We start from the raw sequence: 25,955 nt of genomic DNA on the forward strand, positions 1-25,955 counted from the left end.
TAGTATTTGGAACCGTAGGCATGCTCGCTTGTTGCCCAAACCACTTTTTAGTAACTTCTTTAGAGTAATATAATATCGTTCGAGTTAATATATATATGTAGTTTATACAAATACTGAAATTAACCAAGTATTGCTACAACCAAACACACAGAATTGACAAATATCTACAAATTTTTCTACAATTTGTTCACCAATCACAAAACAACAGTGTGGTGGCATTTTATGATTTAATTAACTACTGTACGTAGCTGCAAATTGAGCACTTAACTGCCTCCCTACTTCGAGGACTAATAACACTAGGAATTCAAGCAGCTCAGCTGGTTGGTAATATCTATCGATATTTCTACTGTACTTCGAAATTTTCAACTGTTAAATTCCAATTATTGTTTTTTATCAAGAACTTAACGGTTAAGAATTCCGGCATATAGAATTCCCCTTAAATATTATTTCCTTCGTGAACATTACTTGTGGCTGAAGGCATTGGATAATTCCAATTCAGCAACTCCTCTATCATCTGCATTGCAAGTTTATCCTCTTCATCATGATCTGCCTCACTCATTCCACCCTCAATCAACCCCACCATTGACGATGAACTTGATGATGACGTCAACGACGACAGTGATTCCTCTTGATGATCATGATCAGAACTCTGCTTCTTCTTCTTCCCAAGCTCAATCCTCATGACCCAATTGGAGCTCGTCCGCGATCCAGCAGGGCGCTTCTGCCAGACCCCAATGTCGGAATTGTCATTGTCGAGTCTCAGGCAAGTGAGGGAGGGAGATGGATCTTTGCAGCATTTCCTGAGCTTGGCGCTGAGCAGCTCGGAAAGTGCTTTCGGAGACCATGGAGTGTTTTGGTCGGTGGCAGGTTTCGTTTCTTGGTCGGAATTGTTGTTTGATATCGGAAAATTGGTCTTGGCATTCTGTCCATTCATCAAAATTGCTGCTTGGTCATATGCTCTTGCTGCTGCCTCTGCTGTCTCAAATGTCCCAAGCCACACCCTCCTCTTCCTAAAACCATCAACAACAACACATAAAAAATAAAAAAATAAAAACCAAAAACAAAAACAATAGAGAAAGTAAGAATCATTTCAATAGCATGGTGATCGAGTAGCGCTGTTAATCTGACATGTTATGTTACTAGATTCTTTCTCGTCAGACAGTCTGACATGTTACCATCCGACTGTTAGTGTTTGGAGTTAAAAATTATGAAATGGGGGTGGATGAAGTATTAAATGGAAGAATGTGAGAGTATGGTGAACTTACAGTAATGGGTGGCGAATTTCTGACACCCAAGAGCCCCACTGGCGCTGCCTGACTCCTCTGAACTTCCTTGTTTGTACCATGTTTTTATGATTTTTGAGAAATGTCCACAGAGAGTTTTTGAGATATGAGATTTTAGAGTGATGAGGGAAGAGTATAGGCATTTATAAGGACTGTCGGTGGCTTGCTAGGTCGGAAAGTCTAACGTAGTAAAGAGGGAGAGAGTGTGAGTAATAAAGTCATTCACCTGCACAGCCATTATAAACACCCTCAGGTTCTTGACAACTGGAACAAAAGGAAATGAGCGTCATGATATGATCCTTTCTCCCTCTCCCGGCCAAAAAGAAATTGCATTTACTATTTCTTACCAACAGAAATAAAATATAAAAAAAAAAAATCATATTTTGTTTACTCTAATCAAATTAGCCTAGGGTTTCTTAATCCGACGATTAACATCAAACTTTTTGGGAAATTCTTGGGCATAACGAGTATATGCGACTGTCTTTCTCACAATAAGAGCATTGTAATACTTTCATGGGCGATAAGTTTTTCGTTTATATGTTGCATATTGAAGATTTTTTTTTTTCCTCGGATGCTTAGGTCGATTTAGATTTTTTTTTAGGATTATACTATTCTTTTAGGACCAGGATTTCTTTAAAAATCATGTTGATCAAACCCATCAAAGGTTTATTAATACAATTCAAAACAAAACTCAATGTTGAGAAATTTTTGCGCACAGCAAGTATATACAATGTCTCTTTTCTCACAATATGAGCGGGGTTTTGTATACGGTTATGTGCACTTTTTCGTCATCGAGGCATAAAATTAAAAAAAAAAAATGTAAACAATTAACAAAAATTAAAAAAAAAAAATTGATTTAATTTTTCTATAAATATCTTATCATTATCTTCAACTTAATGACACGTGGTACAACGAGACCGATTAAAAATCCTATCCGAAATTACAAATAAAATTATTTTTTATTATTTTATAAAATAAAAAATACTAATATTTTATTACTTATTGCTATGACTATTCAGTTTAGGGGTGGAGATGCAAAACGTAATTATTGTTCATTAAAAGTAGTTACTATTCACTAAAGGGCATGCAATAGGCAGTTGCCGAGACCTACCAACATTGGAAGTGCTCTGAAGACCTTTTCTTTTTCCTCGGATGGGCATTAAGGTGTTTGGTTAGGGGTTGACTCAAAAGACTTGTGGACTCTGGATTGGTTATTTACTCTTCTAGGACCACAAAGGTCTCTAAATTATTGACCTTTTGGCTTCCAAATTTATTGTTTGGCTTTGAATTTTCGACCTATTTTCAGTTTATCATGTAGCGTGGCTTGAATTATTGATCCCCTTTTCCATGTTTGGCTTAACACTATCTTCCGGACTAAATAAATGAAAGGATGTTGTTGTCAGGTTGTTGTCAAGTTGGCTCGCCATCTAATTGTTGCAAAAGGTTCTTGAAAGCTTTAGACATGCAGATGCATTCAGTATTAGAATAGCAAGTAGCAACTCGAGAGGGAAGCAAGTGTAGAATATTGTAGGATTGATCGGCCTGCCTACTTGTCGGATCCAGGCAGAGACTTCATGCGTATTTATTGGTGCTGGGCGATGTGTCGTGATAGCTAGACGACCTATCCGATTCGTGATTTAGTTTCTTTTTTTTTTTTTTTTTTTTTTTTTTAACTCTTATTTCGGGAGAGTAGGATTATCTTCTTTCTTTTTTTCCCTACTCTTTTCTCATCACCTATTTGAACGATCACGATTAAGTCACATCAACATATTGTGTTGACATTTTTTATAGAGAGAGATAGAGAGACGGAGTGGAGAGTGTGAGATGCGGGGAGGGAAGGAGAGGAAAAGTGAAGGAGAGAGAATCCTATTCCTCTTTTAGGAGACTATCGGCTTACTTAGAAGGATTCCTTTGTACCCTAAAACCTATACTTGTAGATAGGACTTCAGGGTTTTCTTTTTTGTAAATGAAATACAAGAGAAACACTTTGAAACATTGTGAGAGTTGTGAGATACAAAGAACTAGGGTTTGGTGGAAGAGAATATGGTCCGGATCTCTCCCATCAAAAGTTTAGGATCAAGTGATCCGAGTCGTTGAAATTTAATTCAATGGCTATAAATAGGAGATCTCTCTAAAAATTATAATAATTGTAGCAATTAAATCAAATTTTAACATGTCGGATCACTTAATCATAGGTCTTTTATGGAAGAGATATGGACTGGATCCTCTTCCGGGTTTGGTTGGTTGTGTGAGTTATTAGAGTCCATTGAAAAAAAATATCTTGTTTGCGTGCTTGTTGTTATAACTACTTTTTTAATATATCTTTTTTTTAAATCTCTTTTTATTATTACGTTAAAGAAAATTCAACCATGAACTTATCATAATCCAACCATATTACATCACTTTTCTTCGCCATTGACTAACTCCCATTGACTTTCTTTTTACTCTTTCCAACACAGAATAAATTGTCGTCTCATAAGGATAAGGATTGTCTGTTCTTCTATTTTCGGTGTTCTTTCATATCCTCCTGTTTTGTATGATCACAGTTAAATTATGTCAATATTTTATATGAATTTTTTATAGAGATAATAAGACAAAAATAAATAGTAATATAAAATGTTGACGTGGCTTAACCGTGACTACATAAACAAGAGAGCACAAGAGGGCACCAGGAGTGGAAGGGCAGACAATCCTTGTCTGTCTCATAAAACCAATCGATTAAATTTGTCCATTTATAAATTGGTAGAGACATTTTTACATTAGCACTCAAGCACCAAGTAATTAGTAAACTTAAGGGTGGGTTCGATATGATTATTGTACCCAAACCTTTATACAAATTACCATATCAAACTTTTGATACGGCAATACCAAAATTTCGGTATACCATAGAATTTAAGTTTGCATGATATAATAATGGTATCGCACCAATTTGGTATTCTGCTATATTTCTGGGCCCGAATCTAATTTTTAGCCCAAAACGTTTTTTGCTTCATTTTCTTTTGTAAAGTAAATTAAAATGACGTTAACCACTAGTACAGGCTTAAAATAATGTGTTACATTGGCATATTCCATAATAAATTAATACATTAAATTGGTTTGTACATAAAGTACATTGGTTTACATAATCTTCACCAAATGACTTGGAAGGTGCACAATAGGCATCTTGGAAGCAAAGAAGGAACTTATTCTAGCTTGAATTTTATGCAGATATATCCCTTCCTTCATAGACAAACTCACTGAGATTCTCCCCCTACCTCCCTCTTTCTATTTGTATATGATTTATTCCAAAACCTCTTCAAATCTCTCCCCAACAAAGTAGCTTTTGTACAATACCATACACACCTCACAATTTCATTATAGTTAAATCCAACGGTTAAGAAGGTATCCAGGGATCCCTCTTGTTAAAGGATTCCTATATATATATATCATATACATTCGTTAAAGTTTTGCCCCATAAAATAAAATCCTTAGAAGTTTGTTCAATTTATGTTGCTTTAACTCTTCCTTGAAGCTATATAGTATTCTTTTATGTATGTATGTATATATACATGCATATGCTTCACCTCTATGTTTTGTTGCAGGCGAGCAATTCCCAAAAGAGTTTTAGTCACGGAAGTTAATAAATACAATGCCAAGTCTGCTTCATGGGATGCTTAATGCAACAATATATGAAGTTGATAGGCTGGACACTGGATGCGGGTTCAACTTATTGTGCAAGGTACCTTGTTTTTTCAGTACGATTGAACCGAAACCTTTTAATTTTGTACATCATTTATTTGAGCTAGTTAATTTGGATGTCACTTTTTGGTTGTATGATGTTGTTATAATGCATAAGAAGTGGTTATGCGGGAAACAAAGTATAAACCGACCAAGGAAAATTGCCTCTTTTCTACTTTTTCTATTTTTTTTCCCCTCAAAATCATGTAAAGGGGTAAAAATTGATATGGTTGTAAATAATTTTTTTTTGGTTGGTATGATATAGTTGCAAAGTTGTAGAACGAGGTGGCACAATAAAACCCAAATGACTTTTCAAAGCACTTCTTTAAAACAATATTATGCAAATTTGATGATTTCAAGTTTTCTCTTTTTCTATTGATGTGAGATTCATTATTAACACGTCATCTTATGTGGACAACATAAATCGGAAGACGTAGTGTACGTGTAGCCGTTGGGTTTTACACATAAACTACCTTATCTTATAAGTACATGCAAAATCCCTTCTTTTTCCAATCTGAGATTTATACTTTCAACATAATATGTATGAAATATTTGTTGAGAAAAGCTTTTGATCCTTGACTAAACTATAAAGTCATTATCCCCAAGTTGTACCAAACGTGTTATAATGCCTCCAAGAATGTGTCAAATTTTGTTTCTCCAAAACTTTCTTAACTTTAAATCCTCTTCATCCCATACAAGATAAAGAGATGTCCTGTGAATAAGTGACTTTGCCTTCATAATCTTTCTTATACTTTCTTATGCTGTTTTTTTTTTTTTTTTTTTTTTTTTTTTGGTTACCTGCAAATCCTCTGCTACAAAAATTGGTGCATCATCTTTTATGAGTAAAATAGCCATGCAAATTAATCTGGTGAACTGTAACTTTTGTTTCCACGAATTGTACTGGAATACCATGCATAATGTCTCATATTTCAAACTTTTGACCGTATTTGAATGCTTAATTTCTCTTTTGCTCAAGTGTTTTTACCTGATATTTTTTCTTCCTTTACTTTTGACATTGTGGTTGCACCAAAGTCACCTAAAAGGTTTGCAACTCAAATCAAGAAGTTAGTGTTTTGCCGACCCCAGCAGGTATATTATACATCCTTTGCCAAATATATTTATATCAAGTTCATTTTCCTCCAAAACTAATACTTTTCTGCATAATTCACTCTGACATTTACCATGTACATTTTGTATATAGATTGTTGGATCCAAACTCTATGCAACAATTGATCTAGACAAGGCGAGGGTCGGGCGGACGCGAATGGTAAATGATCCAAACAATCCGAAATGGGGGGAAGAATTTCACATCTACTGTGCCCACAACATCTCACACATTATATTCACTGTCAAAGATGATGATCTCATTGGGGCAACCCTAATTGGAAGAGCATATATACCAGTTGAGGAGATACTCAAGGGTTATGGGGCGAAAAGATGGTTTGAAATTTTGGATGAAGATCACAATCCCATCCATGGTAATTCTAGAATTCATGTCAAGTTACAATTTTCCAGTGTTGCAGAAGATCTTCACTGGTCACTTGGGATTAGAAACTCTAAGTATGAAGGTGTTCCTCGGACGTTTTTCAATCAAAGGCAGGGTTGTAGGGTTACTCTATACCAAGATTCGCACATTGCAGATGAATTTAATCCTCATATTCCTACGCCCCTAGGCGGATTATATGAGCCGCAAAGATGTTGGGAGGACGTCTTTGATGCAATCACTAATGCAAGGCACTTTATTTACATAACTGGATGGTCTGTGTACACTAAAATAACCTTGTTAAGGGACCCAAGAAGGCGAAAAGATGACATTACACTAGGGCAGCTTCTTAAGAGGAAGGCTGATGAGGGCGTTTTGGTTCTTTTGCTTGTTTGGGATGATAGAACTTCTATTGAGGAGCTGAAGAAGGATGGTTTGATGACAACTCATGATCAAGAAACCGAAGAATATTTTCGAAACACAAAAGTGCATTGCTTCTTATGCCCTCGGAACCCTGATGTAGGGAAAAGCATTATTCAGGGTTTTCAGACTGCCACAATGTTTACTCACCATCAAAAAACGATTGTGGTGGACAGTGAGATATCAGGCAGAGGATCACAAAAGAGGAGGATTGTGAGCTTTGTCGGAGGCATTGATCTTTGTGATGGAAGATATGATACTCAAGAACATCCCTTGTTTGCAACCCTAGGCACAACCCACCAGAATGATTTCCATCAGCCCAACTTTGCAGGCTCTTCAATTAGGAAAGGTGGTCCAAGGGAGCCCTGGCATGACATTCATTGTAAACTGGAAGGGCCGGTTGCTTGGGATGTCTTATACAACTTTGAGCAGAGGTGGAAAAAACAGGTTGGAGAGAAGTTTTTAATTCCAATAGGCAAACTTGAAGAAATCACAGTTCACCCTTTACAAGATGTGTTTTCAAACGACGACGAATCATGGAACGTTCAACTATTCAGGTCCATTGACAATGGGGCTGCTTTTGGCTTTCCTGAAAAGCCTCTTGAAGCAACACAAATAGGACTTGTGAGTGGGAAGAATAACATCATCGACCGAAGCATTCAAGACGCGTATATCCATGCCATCCGGCGAGCCAAAAACTTCATTTACATTGAGAATCAGTATTTTCTTGGAAGTTCATTTGGATGGAGATCAAAAGACATTAGAGATGAGGATATCAATGCTTTACACCTTATACCGAAGGAGCTTTCGCTGAAGATTGTTAGCAAAATTGAAGTCGGAGAGAGGTTCAGCGTCTACATTGTTGTCCCAATGTGGCCAGAAGGTATGCCTGAGAGTGCTTCTGTTCAGGCTATATTGGATTGGCAAAGAAGGACAATTGAGATGATGTACACTGATATCTCAGAAGCCCTTCAGAAAAAGGGCTCAAATGCAAACCCTAAGGATTATCTCACATTCTTCTGCCTCGGCAACCGGGAGTTGGAGATGGATGGAGAATATAAACCTCCCGAGACTCCAGAGCCAGACACCGATTACAAAAGAGCTCAAAAGGCCCGGCGTTTCATGATTTACGTGCATTCAAAAATGATGATAGGTAAGTGACTCATAACCGCATATTTCCATTAGAACTAGCATGTTAGAATGAACAGTCCTAATTCGTAGTCTAGTAACATGTTATAGCACGTCAGAATTTATGGTCTTAAATCACGGCTTAGCAACGTAACATGTTAGATACCTCGTACAGATTACTAGTCATTATGTTCCAATATTGATTAAAGTAATTTTTCTAACATATGTCTTGTTTTAGTTGATGATGAATACATAATCATTGGATCTGCCAACATAAACCAAAGGTCAATGGATGGGGCAAGGGACTCTGAGATTGCTATAGGAGCATTCCAACCTAACCATTTAGCTTCGACAATCCCAGCCAGGGGCCAGATCTATGCTTTCAGGCTAGCACTATGGTATGAGCACCTCAAAGTGGTTGACAACTCCTTCTTGCATCCAGAATCTTTGGAATGCATCCGAAGAGTGAACCAGATTGCCGAAAGGAACTGGGAATTTTACTCGAGCGACACGATTTGTGACATTCCAGGTCACCTTCTCCACTACCCCATTGTGGTAAGCAATAATGGAGCTCTAACAACACTGCCTGGCTTCGAATATTTTCCCGATACCAAGGCTCGTGTTTTCGGCACCAAATCTGACTACCTTCCTCCAATCCTCACCACTTAGATGTTTTGTTTCCTCTAAAAGTGTAGTTCCTAGTTGAATAATTCGAATGTAAATTCCTACTAGTTACTTGCAATGTTAGTTCGTGTACAAAAACGTATGCAAATAATATCCAAATAAAAGTTTAATGTCCATCAACTGAGATATTGCATTTGCCTTTTTTTTTTTCTTTTAGTTCCTCTGCCCATAATGCAATGGAATTTCCCCATCTGACCTCACCAAGAAAGACATAACTGGCAGAAGCTATTTGTTTTAAGGAAAACTAATGAAAATGACTTGAAAACTTTGAGTTTTAACGATAAGGATAAAATAAAGGGTAAAGTGAATAGTAACATGATTGACTTTTTAGTGTAAAAATGTGGTTTTTTGTTAAAGTGAACAGCATCGAGAGCTTTTCGTTAAAGTTCTCTTTATTTTAGGGAAATTACTTTTGCGCACCCCTTCAGCACTATAATTTATTTTTATAGTATGGATTAAACAAATCAAAGATTAAAGATTAAAACCAAAAAAAGGGAACACAAAATAATAGAGTGAAAATTCACTGTTCTTTATATTCGTGAAGATAATTTCTTGTATAGGAATTTGGTATTGTGCTAAACGTCACACTGCCAACTTGGTGGAAGCACAAATCAGAATATCTTCTCAATTTTTTTACTTGCTGCTCTTGGTTTAGTGTTTTTTTCTTTCTCTCGGTTTAGTGTTAAAAGTGATACATTTGAGAGGTGCTTTCCATGTTGCATACATAATTGTAAATTAGTTGACACCTTTTTTTGCCTTATCCATTTCAATTTTTATGTCAATATTCTGATTCACCCAAATCAGACCAGAACTTCAGAATACACTTCATATACCCACAGCAATCAAATAATTGAGTCCTTTTACCCCATATCCAATAACAAGTGTCATCTAAAAAAAATACAGTAACAAGAAAAATGATGTAAAAGAACATGGCTCGGTTCTCTTTCCACCAAGGCTACCGGATCAATTGATCCGGGTCTTTGAAATTTCATCTAACGGTCCACCTGTTTTGATAATTGAGAAAAGGTGTGATAATTTTTTACCGTTTGATGAAATTTCAAAGACCCGAATCACTTGATCTGATGGCCTTGATGGAAGAGATTCGAAGAGGTTCTCTCTCCAAAGAACACTAATTGGATGATGATAACATGATGGAATCCATCACAACACAATCCTAGAATTTCACAGAAGTTGTTGTAACCTTTGGTTCTGTCTCCCTACTCACAATTGACAAGGACACATAAAAATATTAAGAAAATAAAAAGAAAGAAAGAAAAGAGAAGGGGAAAGAGTTGAAGATGAACAAGGGGTGCCCCTTTGGTTGAATCAGAAGCCAACCAGAGGGCCATCTGTTCCATTAAGGAGAGAAGGACCTAACACATATGATATACCCAATTTCCAATCCAACTATGCCATCTTTCAGGTTCATTATAATTAAATTAAATTAACAATTGCAAAATAAAAAGTTTCTTTTTTATTTATTGCGGTTGGAATCATTTTTCTTTTTTATGATTTTAATGTATTTTTCTTCCCTGGAATCAAATAGAAACATAGATCTTAGGTTGCATATGAATTTTGCTAACATTAAATTGTGGGTTAATCTTTTTTTTGTTGGAAAATTGTGGGCTAGGATGCATAGACACGGACACAAGAATACAACACAATCTTAGACGAAGATACATCGAATTCCTAAAAATGAAGACATGACACAGCTGGATACAAAAATTTATATAATAAATATATTTTATAAACAACAATAAAAAAAATTAATTACCCAAATATAAATTTATATAATTCAAACTCTCAAAAAGAAAGGGTGGTAGTGGTATAGAGTCGGTGGGCTTTGTAATTTCGGGCTTTATTCCCATTTAAACACTAAATATAATTAATAAAAATATGTGGTGTCGTTTTCTCTACTGAAACAAACAAACGGCATGTCGACGTATGGCAGTCATCTTCCTCGCAGAGCCTCCTTCCACCAGATCGGGTCGTCTCCGTGAGACACCTTCTTCCACCAGATCAGGTCGTCTTCTTCGCGAGGCCTCCTTCCACCACATTGCGTCATCTCCGTCGCGAGGTTTTCTTCCACGTATCCAGACCGTCTGATACCCGTTTCTAAACCGTCGGATACCCGTATCCATCTGTCAAACGCCGTATCCGTATGGGATTATGCAGGATCGTGAGGTTTTGTTTCTCTCCTTTGTGGATTCAGGATTTTGGTGGAAAATTTTGAGCTTGGCCGCTTCTAGATGAAAAGCTGTAGATATCTCCCCTCTTGGGTCTCTGCCATTTTCACATGCGTGGGGTGAGTTTCTCTTTCTTTCTGTTATTTTTTGGAGAAAAAAGGTTGTGTTCTGTTTGTTTCCTGAGAAAATTAAGGAAAATGAACAAAAGTTGAAAACTTAGGATTGTTTATGTTGATTTTCTCAGCAACCAAACATAGGCATTCTGCTCTAATTGTCTGGTTATTGAGAGAATGAGGGAAGAATATTTAAAGTGAGACTTCACATGTCAGATGAGATTTGTTTTTCCAAGTATTGACTCTTCAAATTGAAATCTGAGATATGCAACTCCTTGGTGTAGTAAAATTGATTTTGCTCTTTCTGGGATGCTGACATCACAGGAAAAAAAGAAGAAGATTTAAAAGTGAAAATTTGCTGTTTTTACTTTGTTTTCCCCCTTAGTTTTCTGGATGACCAAACAGGGACTTTATGTTTCTTCTGTAGCTCAAGCTTTTTCCTTTAACTTTGTTTTAGAATCTTTGTACTTTGGTTTACTTGTTCGTTAAGCTATCCTGAGAGTGAGTGAACTTGGAAATGTGTTTCTAGCTTTTTTATTTCACATTCTTTGCTTCAAGCCTTAGGCATTTGGTAAGTATATTCTTAGGGGTTTCCCTTCGCATGGATTTCTATAGGAAATATGTATTCTGGGTGTTGTTTTTGGTCTCAGACAGAGAGATGCTTTGAGAAGAAACCGTGCTGTTCATTTTTTGTGTTTTCCGGTGCTTGTTTTCGATCTTTTGTGGTTGTAGTTATGGAGAAAATCAATACGAAATGCAAGGCTCTTTTCAGAGTAAGGGATGCATGTTCGTTCTTTCTCATATGTAAACAATTTATTTGTAATGAATTTCTACTCCAGGGAATGATAATGCCTTGTCTTGTTATAAGAGTTTTTCGTAATTGGATTGTCAGTGCCGTTTGTTGAACTTGGATCTGGTGGCGTGAGTTTGAGTGGCTAAGTTATTTTCTCATGTTTGAGTTTAATAACTTTAGTTACAAGGCTTCATTGTTGCAATGGTTGAATTCGGTACCGGTGCAGTGATATTTTCGCTTTATGGATAATGACGGGTCTAAATTCATGCATGGCGGTATATCTCCATTATTCTTGAATGCTCGCTTTATATTTTTTCTTATGCAGACTATGAATTGCCTTTGACAGCAATGCAAACCTTTTTTCTGTGAGAGTGCATGCTGAGGAGCTTGCTTCATTTTCTTTTGTAAGGTTCTGTCTAGTTTACCTGAAAAAGAAAGCCAGATTTGATTATGGGTGGAAGTTTCATTAATTGGAGGATTCTACAGTTTTAAATCATGTTGATATGTATGCATCCGCGTTTCAACTGTTTCCTTTTTTCTTTGTTTCTGGGGTGTGGAGGCTTAGAGAGATTCCGAAGATTTTTTGTATGCCTATCACATGCCCCTGTAGTATTAATTTTCAATTTCCTTTTACTTGTTACAGTTTGGCATAAACTTTTGTATCTTAAATCAAATTGATAGTTGTGGCACTAATCATTTTTTGTGGTTACTTCAACCTAATTTGTAACAGAGCAGAGGCTGTCTTGGATGCTGTAGCCAACCCCGTGTACATATTCCAGTTGATGAGCCATCAAACAGACTGAGAATTCAAGGTCAATCAGTGAGAAAAAATAGCATATCAGAGGATTTCTGGAGTACTAGCACTACTGAAATGGAGGTCAGCGGAGTCCAGTCTCAGAAAAGCATCTCATCTGTTAGCACTTCAAATCCCCTTGATTCCCACAGTACTTCTGGCAGCACAAGCAATACAACTGCATTTGTAAATCATGGCAAGTTCTCTCTGTGTCTCTTTCTCTTCAATGTAATTTTTTTGGGCATGCCATGTCTGACTGATATCCATGCACGTTTTATTTATCTTCAACAACAAAAGAGAAGACAGCGGGTGGATATTCACGAAAGTTTGATCGCATAACCATTTTATTTTATTTTTTATGTCATCATTCCTTGATTGATCTTAGCTATCTTTGAGAAAAATAGAAGTTAGGCCTGGTGTTGCTGTTGCCATATTATCAAGCTGCAATATTTTAGACCAGCAAAGTGAGAGCAATGGATGATAGGTTTTGCAGTGCTTTTCTGAAACTATGTGGCTTTACTATTTGTCCAGAATCATATTATTGTTTTAACATGCCTCTAAATCAAATTGTTCTGTCAAACTAAATTTTTAATGTTCAAAATTTAAATGGATTCAGGTCTTTTACTCTGGAACCAGACAAGGAATCAGTGGCTTGCAAATAAACAGCCTCAACGCCAGAAGCAACTTCGAGAACCTAGAATAAGGTGAAATTTTTATTCCTTGCACCTCTTGGCTCTTGCGGATATTCATTAAATCATCTCCGAACTGGTCAACCTAAACGCTTAAAGTATGAACCGACACTTCCAAGCATGTAGAAATAGGTGCCCTGATTTCCAACTTCACCGCTTACTCGTCTTCACTTGATCTTAGTTCTCTCTTGTTTGCACATTGGATCGGCACGCAGTTGCTGCTTGTGCAAGTTTTTATTCCTGGCAGTTGAATTGTCAATTTTACGCTGATGATTGGATTACTGTGTTTTTGTAGTTGGAACGCCACTTACGAGAGCTTACTCAGTACCAACAAGCCTTTTCCCCAGCCGATCCCTCTTCCTGTAAGTTGACTTGGCTCCACACCTATTGCTAATGCTTCAGCAAACCTCTTTGATTCTGACCATTTCTGTAATTTAAATGACAGGAAATGGTCGATTTTCTCGTCGATATTTGGGAGCAAGAGGGTTTGTATGATTGACCAAGAAAACACTAAAAAAACTCTCTTGCTTTTTTGCATGGTTTGCTTAATTATCAATAGCTACCTTACACTATTTCTCAGCTATTGTTTTTGGAAGTTGTTATTAGCACTTGAAATAGTTGTCTTCAATTCCTTCCCTATTTTGGAGCGCTAATAACCATTTTCTTGGTTTTTCGGAAAAAAACAAAACTCGAAGACTGACACTAGCGTTATTCCAGGTGGTTAAGTGCGATTAGCAGTAAAAACTAATTGATTAAAATTGAGGGATTGTCTACAATACTTATATGTATTTAATACAATCATCATCTTACGGTCAACTAATTCATGTGAATGTATGTGCTGTAGTCAAATCCAAAAAATTGAACATTTACTTAAGTAGATGGTGAAAGTAAATTGCATGGGTAGAATTAACAAAATTGAAGGTACACTACCTAAAGTCACAAGGGCCAATTTTAAGACTTTTGCCCTTATTTATTTGTCAAAACAATGTACGGTTGGTCCATCCACATGTCGCTAGTGCTTCCTTGGTGGCATCACGTTCTTCAACATTTCGTCCTACCTTAATGCTCTTTGTCCGTAATATCCACAATTTTGAAAGCCATCACTTTGCCAAACGTAAAATGCGGAGTCCCATTTCCTATTTATTTTTATTTTGATTATAAACGCCAATATCATACGATGCGTTAATTAGACAATTCAACTAAAAACAGACAAATCATCAAACTTCGATCATACGATGCGTTAAAGACTTAAATTTAATGAAAACCTTTAAAATCTATAAACCAATATTTTTTTTATTGGTATTTTTTTTTATATAGTTGAACCAAACCGAACGAAATCGAAATTAATCCTAACCACGGACGAGACACTTTAGATGATGCCTAAAAGGAGGAAAGAAATTGCGTGAGCCAACTTAAATGGAGCCAAGTCAAAAAAAAAATTGAGGACTTTGGACTAATGTGTTTGAGTATCAATCTAAATACAATGTTTTATGTCATGCATGTTCCATGTTTCACGTTTAATAAGTGTAATCAGAATAAATAAAATAATAAAATGGATGTGTGAAGTGTGAACCTCTTGCTAATTTCTCCTTTTAAATTTTGTGGTATGCTTCCATGTAATGTAAATTATGTAATGGTGTTCTTTTATGAAATAAAGTCCAACCTACGATAGCGATTGATATAAAACGAGTTTACTGTTATTATAGCGTCTCGATTTTTAAAACAATATAATGTGAAAAAACCTTTACACATGATATGCTTTATTGAGGAGAAAAGTAACGTAATGGTAAACTTGTTCAATGTAAATTATTTCCTGACCCCACATTTCTTCACTCTTGCTTCTCTTCAACACACAGAAGACAAAGACATTTAAGCAGCATGTTTTGTTACTCCTTTAAACACTAGTGCAAAATTCAAACATTGAAAGTGGATGTGGGCCATATTCATTTGAGATTTTTAAAGATAAAGATGGGTCAGCCCAATAATACATGTTCTAGCCTTTTTCTATGATTTGAGGTGCATGAATAAAATAACGCTTAAACGAGTCATTTTATTTATTTGTAAATTAAAAAATATATATAAATAACCTATTTAAAACATAAAAATGAATTAATACGTGTCAAATTATGTTTGATCTGTATACCAACGATCCTAGATATAGGAATGGTTAATGAGCATACATTTAGTTAAATGGAGGTTCATGTGAGTATAGTTTGTTACATGTGGTGGTGAATGGTGGTGATTGTGCTTGTGCTGGTGATGACAGTGATATATGGGCACCCACTGACCATCATTAGGGATACAGTCGCGCACCATGTGCTGACAAAATGTTCTTGTAACATAATATTTTAGGTAAGGAGATGTGAAATGAGTTGTTTAAATGCATGGTAATTTTAAGGTTAAAAACATTAACATATTAAATGTTGTAATAAGGCCTAAACGTGTAGGTGGCCAAGTTGGAAAAGGAAGAGCAAAGAGCAGTAAGACGTTTTAGGTTCAAATTTTGATGGGTGTAAGTATATTTGGCTCACTTGATGTTTAGAAATCAATTAAATTGGATAACTCATTAAATTCAAGCCATGTTGAAGCAAGAAATTAAGAAATTTTGTTCAAGTAAAAAAATGAACTAATCTCGAATGAAATTTACTTTTTCCGATCTTCCCAAATCCATGCAAAATGAATAATTCTTCACCTCTACCTTTATTTTCCAGTTTAATAAATATTAAATCTTATGAGGTATTCAATCTAATTCAATTCTAAGTACTAGACGAGCCCTTCAACATACACTTGAGATATGCATGTAGTTGGACGTAGGAAGTTTTACCTTAAATTATATGGTGATCATGGATATATTCGTTAGAAAAGAAAGAGTGGGTTGGCCAGCATGATCCTTCAACTTCAAGAAGAAATCTTTTAGGTTAATTAGGGGATGTCATGCTATATTCTTTCTTGTTTTTCCATGAGAAATCCTTAACCTACAACTTAAACTAATATTTAGCCGGGAAAACATATTTCAGAGAATCTTGGAATACGGATGCTCCTGACGGAGACAATCCAAAATCCATCTTCTTAGCAAATGCAAATCATATTTCTTAATTATATATTGATAGACCCACTAATCCAGGGAGGTTGCATGCTAATTAATTAGCTTAATTTAGCTGGCTGATGATCTGAAAGGATAGTGCTTGTGCCTCTGGCTCCGCGTGGGACGGATTATTGTAAATCAAGTTGCTAGATTTAGTTGCTTAATTATATAGTTAATAGAGATTAAAGAATAGTGATTAATTAGCCTCAAAGCAAGGATTCAAAGAATGAAAGATGTGCTTGGGTGAATAGGACTATGGTCAAACATAGCAGGTACACATGCATACGATGCACCAATTTCAAATTGCTTAAAAATAGAGAGAGAGAGAGAGAGAGAGAGAGAGAGAGAGAGAGAGAGAGAGAGATATATGATTAATATTAAAGCGTTTCTTGTAGGTATCATGGGACTGCATACGTGGAATCGAGATTATCCACCAGCGGACTCAGAAATCTGTGCCATTCAAAATAGAGAGATTTAAACTCTTGATTTGTGTGAGATGAATCAGTAAGATGAGCTAATGAAGACCTTAAAAATTAAAATAAATGGTCTAAATTTCTCAATCGTTCACACCAAACATAAGGCTTCAGAGAACATCTCAATTAGCATACATGGGACTCACACCCCTAATATTTTTCAGGAATATGACTCCTTGGGGCATGTGGTATTGGGATTCATGGAGAAACGGCAATCGCAAGTCCTTTTTTTTTTTTTTTTTTTTTTGAGAAAAGATTGACTGGGATTCGTAGTCATGACTCTTATTCACCGTTCATGCTTGCTCGAATTCGTGTTCACTTTAATCACTGATTAGTAAACATGCTATGAAAAATGATTCCAATAATCTTCTCGTAATTCCCTTTGCTAGTGTAAAGACTACCTCATTCTCTACCATCTCAACAAACTATTTGTATCAAAAAATGCATGCTCTTATAATAGTATTTGGATTCTCTCTACTCCCATTTCCTCTCTCATTTTATCTCCTCACTCCTTCTATTTGAACGGTTAAGACTAAGTAACGTCAACATTTTTCGTTGATTTCTTTATAAAGAGAGAAAAACAAAGAGGAAAGTATGAAAGGAAGCAAGGAAAATGGAGGAAATTAAGAAAGGAGAAAATCTTACTCCCTCTCTTTTCTGCCTATTTATAAGACTAAAAACAATTGACTTGGGAAGCAGCAAGTTCAAGTTGGGTCAAAAAGAGAATCCAATAGGGAAAAGAAAAGTAGAGCAGAAGAAAGAAACAGCGAACCTAGAAAGGTGAGAGGTAATCCGTACGCGTCATCTCTCTCTCGATGCAGGCTGCAATCTTTCATTGTACATTGAACAACTAGGGAAGCACCGTCCGTCCCACTTGCAGTATAGTATCCTAAAAGTAAAAGATTAAGATAGGCTTTGCGTAATTAGCGTCACAGTTATCATTCTTCTAATAAGTTAATTCACTCTTGGATCTGGATTCCATGATATATGAGATGGCTTAAGCCAAGTGGTGTGATATTATTAAGAATGTTTAGACTTTTCTTTTCAAGTTGAGGATTTAGGTTCCCAAAATGTGCTGGTTAATTACTCGTTGGAGTAGAGAAGAGAGTGCAAGAATAATCAAAATATTCTACACTACTTATATTCAACGTGTCGTGCGCGATTGTTATTGATGTGTACGTGTAAAACTCATTGTAAGATAGTACATATATTGATTTTAAACTAACACATCAACAGTTAATTATTATTTATTCTAACATTTGTCGAACTACAATGTGAATGATACGAAAATTGGAGGCAGTCAGAAATCAAACACGTGATTGTGTGAGGATAATACCCCTAAATGCTCAATATTTAAGCTCCTCACATAACAAATGAAACTCTGAGAAAATACCTTCAAAAAAGTCTTTTAATTAATCCTATGACATAACTTGTTATGTTATCATTGTTAACTAAAACACTCGTCAAATTTATATTTTTATGCAATCTTAGATTTATTGTTTGAAAATCCTCAACAGACCTTTCAATTTCAACCGTTACTTCTCGATTATACAATGATGGTGGGGTTTGTTTTCTTCTCTTTTGGGCAATTTAAAGTACCTTGTAAGTCAAGGTTTCAAACCTTAAAGTAAGGCGATTCACCAACAGGTTGGCCCCCAACCCAAGAACCAATGAACTTGGAGCTGGCATTGAACCAAATTTAACCAACCCTCTGGCTCTTTTTTGCCAACCGTGGTATCCACATTGAGTGGCTATCAATTATAAGGCTTGGATGATTAGATACACACAGCTGGATCCCCATTAGGGAATAGAATAATAGTGCAACTTGGTTGTTCAAGTTAATTATTTCCAACTTGGGAGGTTTCCAATTTGTAAAGAGTTTGCAAAATTCAATTGAATTATTTGGAAAACACCAACTGAGAGTATAGTGATGAGAAATGGGTGATTAAACACTTGAAAATAAGCTGACATTCTATTTCGATGGTTCAAGGAAGGAGTATAAGAATCTATTACAAGCTACAATGGTTTGAAAAAATCAATTATGAAAAAAAAAAAATCACCAAATAAGAAATCGTTTAGTCATCTAACTTTTATCTAATAAATGAACACGTTGTCAGCTAAGCACTAAACCTGATGATTAAACAGTTTTTTATTAGATGAATTCTTCACATAATTTATTTTTGAAGGGAGACTTGAAAAATAGATATTTTTTATCATCAAATAATGAGAACGTAAAAGTTGATTGAAATAAGAAGGCAAATTAAACATGAATGTATTGTAATGTGAGATAAAGGATGAAAGTAACATGAATTAACCGTCTCAAGTACGCAATGTGGTACAAGATATTTAACATATTTAATATGATTGGCAAATTAAACATAACAAATGTCATTTTCAGCAAACACACAAAATTCAAATTCATTGTTCCCTTGGTACGATGCAAAAGGGTACAAAATGGGTTGACTCGTAAGTACCACTTTTTCCTTCCTTTCTTTTTACCTTTTTTCAACCCTCAAGTCTAAATGGCCTGTTTATAGGAGTTAAAGTGGGGATTACTATCTAATCTTCCGGAATGATTTTAAATTAGTTTTAACCTTTTAAAATATTTCAAATAACTATTTAAACGTTTTAAAAATTAGACATATTTTAGATCATTAGCATTAAGTGATGACTTAACCAATATAAAGTGATGAAGTTTTTAGCATTAAAGGATGAGGTGGACAAATATTAAAGTTGATCTCTACTAATTGCCTTTAGAGCTTTAATTCCCCCAAATCGATTTCCTTTAGCCAAGTTGTAAATTTGCTTACCTAAACTGCGTCGATTTGGAGATTCAAAGCTCTATAGATGACTTGAGAGTAAAAACTTGCATTGATGATTGTCCACATCGCCACTTAGCACTAGTGAACCAAACAAATATCCACTTTCTAAAATGCTTGGTAGTCATGTGGAATGTTTTAAAAGGTTATGACTAATTCGAAATTAGCCCTAAAAGTTGGGTAATTCTCGGACTAAAATTATTTGTGTATGAAACCATGTCTTTCTTAAAAATAAAATGCATTGAGAAATCTAATATCTACTCAAATTTTATCAATTTTGACGCATTTATTGACACAGTTAATTGTATAAGGCATATAATGCCCTCGCACTTTTACTCAATTTTCTTTAATTTTGAGCCGAAATTATTTTTGAAGTCACCATCTTCGGCCGAGTTCTTTGATTCACCACTTTAAGTGTCAACATCTAGCCATCAAATTGCGAATAATATCGAAAACGAAAATTCGCCAAAAGCGGGGCAGCACATTTTTTGGAAAATGAGAAGGAAGATTTTATTTGAATGTATCTTTTGTTACTCTACATCCAACTTAAAAGTTTAATATGAATTGTCGTTTCTACCCTAGAGTACGTAGAGCGATGACAAAGAATTTGGACTCTTGTGTGAGGGTTCGGTTTATCACTCCAATCCTCTCCAAATTTTAAATTTTACTTTAGAATATGTTAATATCATAAACTTATCACGGGCCTAACTTTATTTTCAAACTTTTTACTAAATAGTACTTTTAAATAAAATATGTTGCAAGACTCAATTTGCTAACGTGAAGAATTAGCAAATGACCGTGTATCTTTGTAAGTATGCGATGTCAGTTGTCATCTTTTCAATTTGCTAATTAGGCTGTTACTACCTTTGAATGTACGTCTTTCCTATATGACATAACAAGTCTAACTTTACTACCCATTTGTCCACCTTTACCTAAAACAAGTAAAAAATATGCATTTGTAATTAAACGTAACATAGTAGGAAATCAAAATGTATCGAATCGGGCAACACCACCTCTACAAAGCGAATTACTAAATCAATTGGTACAGTTCAGTTGTGCTACTAGTTTAAGGTAAAAACAAACGAGAAAGTTACACTGCTTGATGCGAAGTTTGGAAATGCCCTACGAAATCGAAACGCACCAACCTCTACTCAAAACAAGTAAAAAATCCGAATTAATTGGATAAATATTACATAATAGGAAATCAAACCGTAAATAGATGGACCGTAACGGCCTCTATCAAAATAAGTAGAAATTTGAAATCTCGCATAAATAGAAAAACAAACTGTAAAATATGGGACCGCATCCACCTCAGCCTCAATAAATAAAAATAGGATAAATATAACATAATAGTATGTCAACCCGCACAAAACCGGACCACATACAATGCTTCTCGTAATCAGTAAGAAATCTCGCAGCCTGGATTAAATCTAACATAATAGGCAATCAAATAAATTGGCAAACCCAATTTCATCTTATATAAGAACTCCCTCATTCTCCATTTTCCTCCACACATTGCAATAGCATTCTTAGCAATCTTCTTACTCACCAAGAAGCAATCTAGAGAGTGTTCTTCCATTAAGCCTTTTCCAATAAGAAACCTTGTCCATCCTCTTCAACCAACCACCATGGTTACCATTACCATAGAGAGGGGATAATTTATATACCCCTTCTACATCAAATCCAAACCAAACACCCCCCATATCCACCATTGTGTCCAAACACCCCCACTAGGCAAGTCCCCTCAATACCAAAACCAAACTGAGAAAAAAAAGGCAGGTTACGGTTTGTGGTATTCATTGGGTGGGTGGCAGAATATTACAAAGAAACCCACCTCATATCCAAATACATTGCATGTGAGTTTATCTTGCGTGTATTGTCACGTACCGAAACCCTGTCATTCACAATAAAATCTCCTATCAGACCGAGTCCCACCCTTCATTTCTCTCAGCTCCCTCTCCCTCTCCCTCTCCTCTCCATCTCTCCTTTTTTCCCTATCTGATAGGGTTTCCATGTCCGTGTAGCTCCAACCTCTCATGCATAAGTGCCTTCAAGCTTTACTGATCGTTGTTGCGGCCTTAATCATTTCTGGGTTTCTCTTTTTTGCTCTCTTTCGAGGGTTTTTCGGTCAAAAGCTTTGCATTTTCGACCGTCAGGAGGTTTTTGAGCTGCACCCATGTCGAAGCTACTCGGTTTCTCCGGTAAGCCTCGAGATTTATTTTTTTGTTAAATTTATTAACTTTTGGCTTAAATAGTTGTGGGATTGTTTGAAATTTGTGATTTGAACGATGTTTAGCTGTTAAATTTGTAGATCAGGGATGATATATATTGGAATTTTGACTATCTAGCCTGTTTTGTCTGTTGGGTTTTCTTGTTTTGGTGATTCTTTTATATTTTAGTTTCATTTTTGGAATAATAATTTTGGGTGCTTAGCTGAGATAGTTTTGGATTTGAAACCCTAAGGATGGATCAGACTTCTGTTTCATGTATTTAATTTGGGGGTTATTGTATTTATTTTCTTCTTTTTGGGTGAATTTATTGCTTTCTGAAATTAGATGAGGATTAATTTATGGATCATGGATCTGATGTGAAATTTTATTAATATGGGTAGATTATTCTCTGTCTTCAAATAGTTAGGGACCTGTTCTGATCAAAATTAATCTTAGATCTTGATTGAAAGTCTAATTTTGAATTCAAATTTCAATTTTTTTCTTATTATGTTTCTGGATGAATGTTTTATTTCAGCTGAGCATGTTTATTAGATTAGATCTTCATTAATTTATTAAGTTAACTTAGATAGGGATTTGTAACATATTGTGGATGTTAATATTGTGTTCTTGGTTAACAGGTAAAGATGATTTTTGCCCTGGGGGAATATACACAAACCCTAAAGAAGCTGGCCTCTTCTTGTCTCTTGGACACCATGCGGATATCCTATTTCCTCCTCGCAAGAGGTCTCGCATCAGTGCCCCCTTCGTTTTTAGCGGAGGACGTTTTGAGAAGGAGGTGTCTATAGATGTTCTACCAGATGAGTGCCTCTTTGAAATCTTTAAACGGATACCTGGAGGTGAGGAAAGGAGTGCTTGTGCATGCGTTTCCAGACGGTGGCTTAATGTTTTAAGTAATATCAATACGGACGAATTCAGCAGCAACCCAACCAACCTATCTTTCAAGTCTCAGGATGAGGTCTCTGGAAATAATTCTGAGGATCAGGAAGTTGAGAATTGTGGATATCTTTCCAGGAGCTTGGAAGGAAAAAAGGCAACAGATGTTAGACTTGCTGCTATTGCTGTTGGAACTGCTAGTCGTGGTGGATTGGGAAAGCTTATGATCCGAGGAAGCAATTCTGTTTGTGGGGTGACAAACCTTGGCCTTAAGGCAATATCCCATGGCTGTCCTTCCCTGAGGGTTCTTTCTTTGTGGAATGTGTCCTCCGTTGGAGATGAGGGCTTGTGTGAGATTGCTAAGCGCTGTCATCTGTTAGAGAAGCTTGACCTCACCCAGTGTCCTGCAATATCTGATAAGGGTTTGATTGCAATTGCCAAGAAGTGCCCTAATTTGACTGACGTATCACTTGAGTTTTGTTCCAACATTGGAAACGAAGGTCTTCAAGCTATTGGCCAGTGCTGCCCCAATCTCCGATCTATTTCAATCAAGAATTGCCGTCTTGTTGGGGATCAGGGAATTGCTGGTTTGCTATCTTCCACCTCTTATGTCCTGACAAAGTTGAAGCTTCAGGCTTTGACCATCTCTGATGTGTCACTTGCTGTTATTGGACACTACGGCTTGGCTGTAACTGATCTTGTCCTTGCCAGCCTCCGGAATGTGACTCAGAGGGGTTTCTGGGTCATGGGCAATGGTCAGGGACTGCAGAAGTTGAAGTCCTTCACTGTTGCATCCTGTCAAGGTGTTACAGATACTGGTCTCCAAGCAGTGGGAAAAGGTTGCCCGAACTTGAAACAGTTTTGCCTTCGCAAATGTCTATTCATATCTGACAGTGGGTTGGTGTCATTTTGCAAAGCAACAAGATCTCTTGAGAGCCTTCATTTGGAGGAGTGCCACAGGATCACCCAATTTGGGTTTTTTGGTGCTCTTTCCACTGGTGGTTCAAAATTGAAGTCTGTAGCTTTTGCTTCCTGCATGGGATTGAAAGATGTAAACTTTGGATCACCTGCTGTGTCTCCATGCCAATCTCTTCGATCATTGTCCATTCGTAGGTGTCCTGGATTTGGGAACGGTGGCCTGGTTCTTTTGGGTAAGCTTTGCCCTCAACTGGAGCATGTAGACTTCAGTGGTCTTGAGGCTATAACAGATGCTGGGTTTCTCCCACTGGTTGAAAACTGTGAGGCTGGCCTGGTAAAGGTTAATCTCAGCGGTTGTGTGAATCTAACAGACAAAGTGGTTTCATCCTTGGCTGACCTACATGGTTGGACTCTGGAAGTCGTAAACCTTGAAGGCTGTAGAAGGGTCAGCGATGCAGGCGTGGCAGCTATTTCAGGGAACTGCACATTTCTCAGTGATCTTGACGTCTCAAAGTGTGCAATCACCGATTTTGGAATTGCATCTCTAGCCCATGCAGACCTGCTAAATCTCCAGATCCTGTCCGTGTCTGGGTGCCCTTTAGTATCAGACAAGAGCTTTCCTGCCTTGGTGAAAATGGGTCAGACCCTTCTTGGTTTGAATCTTCAGCATTGCAACGCAATCCGCAGCAGCACTGTTGACCGGCTTGTGGAGCAGCTATGGCGTTGTGACATACTTTCCTAGGTTGGGAAGAAACTGGTAATTGTTCATTTCAGAATCAGAATCGTGAACCAGTGATCAGGATTGACGTAGTCAGGAAGTCCACAAATCTTAGTCAGCTTTTGTGAGTAGCCACAGTTCGTTTAGTTTTTGGACCCATCAGCTATGGGTCTTTAGTCGTCAAGTGCCCCGGTTCGCTTTTTACCAGGGAAAAATGGCCATTTACCATTTTTTGCAGGTTTCCTATCATTGGAGATCTGTTCCAGGTACTTGTGCCGTATATATCCCTGAGCAAAACTGCTTCCGGGTGCTTGATCTAGGTTGCCCTTCCCGTTTCGAGTAGTTCTGGGTTGTATTGCTACGTACAGGAGGCCTGTCTTTTTTGCTTGGCTATGTTCAATGCTTAGGCCAAGCTCTTTTAGGCATCCTATACCTAGTTCTAGTTTCTAAGTCAGTCCGTTGTTGGTTTTACCGAGTCGCTCACGTTTTTTTCACTTGTATGCCGTACGTGATGGTTGGGTCGTATGTTTTCCTCAAAGGGTGGGATCAGAGTTGCGAGGCCATCGATTTGTCTGTAGTCATGTAATCCGGTTGCTTTCGGCGGTTCCGAATCTGTGGTGTCCTTGTGTTTGGGGGCTTTGGCCTGGTGGCGTTGTTATGCGTCTGCCTCGACAATCCTTTTCCTTTTGGGGAGGGATTTGTGTTTTTTCCAAGCCCCTTTTTTTCAGGCACCATTTGTTCATGGAATGTGCTCGGCAACTTCTTCATATTATGTAGTGGTCTCTGTATCTCTCTGCCCTTTGCGATGTATGCTTCTAATGATATTAAATAAAATTCAGTTGTGTTTTAAAATGTGTTTTCCATTTCATTTACGCTGAGATCAAAGGTCGAGATTAAAACATCCAGTTGTCTGTTGGATTTGATATCAAATGTTGAGATTAAAATGTCCTGCAAAGTACATTTATGTGAATTGGTATGTTGTATGTTGTGCATTTATGTGAATTGATATGCTATGGGGATGTAAGCAATTGTGGAAGCTGTTTCCTTTCCCATGTTGTGCCAAACCGTGTTGTCTCGCTCGCTGAGAAGCTTCCTTGGCATGTTCAATGGATATTTCTAAAAATGATGGCAGTAGTTTGCTTTATACTCCCCGTTTTCTCCTTCGGTGCTCCTCCCTTTATTTCTCTTTTGAGGAGCGAAAAAGTGAAAATCACTATCTTTCTTTGGAGTGCAGAAGAGAAAACGAGAGTGTGAAAATTAATAAAGGTAAAGCCTTGTTAGGGTCGGCTTCAAATGCAAGTTTGAGCAAGATCTTTGATCAAGATTTTTATGTCGGGATGATGGTAGGCTTGACCTAATAATATAATATATTGAAGTTCCACATTTGCCCCTATTATAGTGGTTGCCACAATTACTTCGTCTCTATGATGGATGTTTTGTCTCGTTCACACAAGCCAAAAACTCATTTTCTGTACGCCTCGTTTGTTAAAGTGAAAAAGTCCAAACGTAAAAGTTTGTGCAAAAGTTGCTAATATTTTTCTTATTTATA

At 36.7% G+C, this 25,955-nt stretch overlaps 4 protein-coding genes across 5 annotated transcripts; 3 read left to right on the forward strand and 1 right to left on the reverse strand.

Annotated features, from left to right (window-relative positions):
- Positions 1–153: 153 nt before the first annotated feature.
- LOC137715992 (ethylene-responsive transcription factor SHINE 2-like) lies at positions 154–1,550 on the reverse strand. The gene is made up of 2 exons (XM_068455382.1): positions 1,266–1,550; positions 154–1,010 (listed from the first exon to the last, which is right to left on the reverse strand). Exons 1-2 carry the CDS (start codon positions 1,424–1,426, stop codon positions 437–439), a joined length of 735 nt encoding a protein of 244 aa, XP_068311483.1. The 5' UTR covers positions 1,427–1,550; the 3' UTR covers positions 154–436.
- Positions 1,551–4,911: 3,361 nt separating this feature from the next.
- LOC137717014 (phospholipase D alpha 1-like) lies at positions 4,912–8,825 on the forward strand. Its single transcript, XM_068456337.1, has 4 exons — positions 4,912–5,001; positions 6,033–6,089; positions 6,202–8,056; positions 8,270–8,825. Exons 1-4 carry the CDS (start codon positions 4,912–4,914, stop codon positions 8,698–8,700), a joined length of 2,433 nt encoding a protein of 810 aa, XP_068312438.1. The 3' UTR covers positions 8,701–8,825.
- Positions 8,826–10,579: 1,754 nt separating this feature from the next.
- LOC137709354 (uncharacterized) lies at positions 10,580–13,868 on the forward strand. Of its 2 annotated transcripts, XM_068448444.1 has the most exons (6): positions 10,643–10,702; positions 10,739–11,020; positions 12,543–12,796; positions 13,217–13,304; positions 13,585–13,651; positions 13,735–13,868. In XM_068448444.1, exons 2-6 carry the CDS (start codon positions 10,965–10,967, stop codon positions 13,786–13,788), a joined length of 519 nt encoding a protein of 172 aa, XP_068304545.1. In that variant the 5' UTR covers positions 10,643–10,702; positions 10,739–10,964; the 3' UTR covers positions 13,789–13,868. The 2 variants fall into 2 exon arrangements, with proteins under 2 accessions (XP_068304553.1, XP_068304545.1); XM_068448452.1 differs by having other exon boundaries at positions 10,580–11,020; positions 12,538–12,796.
- A 7,730-nt stretch (positions 13,869–21,598) lies between these two features.
- On the forward strand, positions 21,599–25,258 carry LOC137731780 (EIN3-binding F-box protein 1-like). Its single transcript, XM_068471003.1, has 2 exons — positions 21,599–21,867; positions 22,515–25,258. Exons 1-2 carry the CDS (start codon positions 21,843–21,845, stop codon positions 24,428–24,430), a joined length of 1,941 nt encoding a protein of 646 aa, XP_068327104.1. The 5' UTR covers positions 21,599–21,842; the 3' UTR covers positions 24,431–25,258.
- Positions 25,259–25,955: the final 697 nt, after the last annotated feature.

This window comes from Pyrus communis, chromosome 1 (assembly GCF_963583255.1).
Source record: "Pyrus communis chromosome 1, drPyrComm1.1, whole genome shotgun sequence".
Classification (NCBI taxonomy): domain Eukaryota; kingdom Viridiplantae; phylum Streptophyta; class Magnoliopsida; order Rosales; family Rosaceae; genus Pyrus; species Pyrus communis.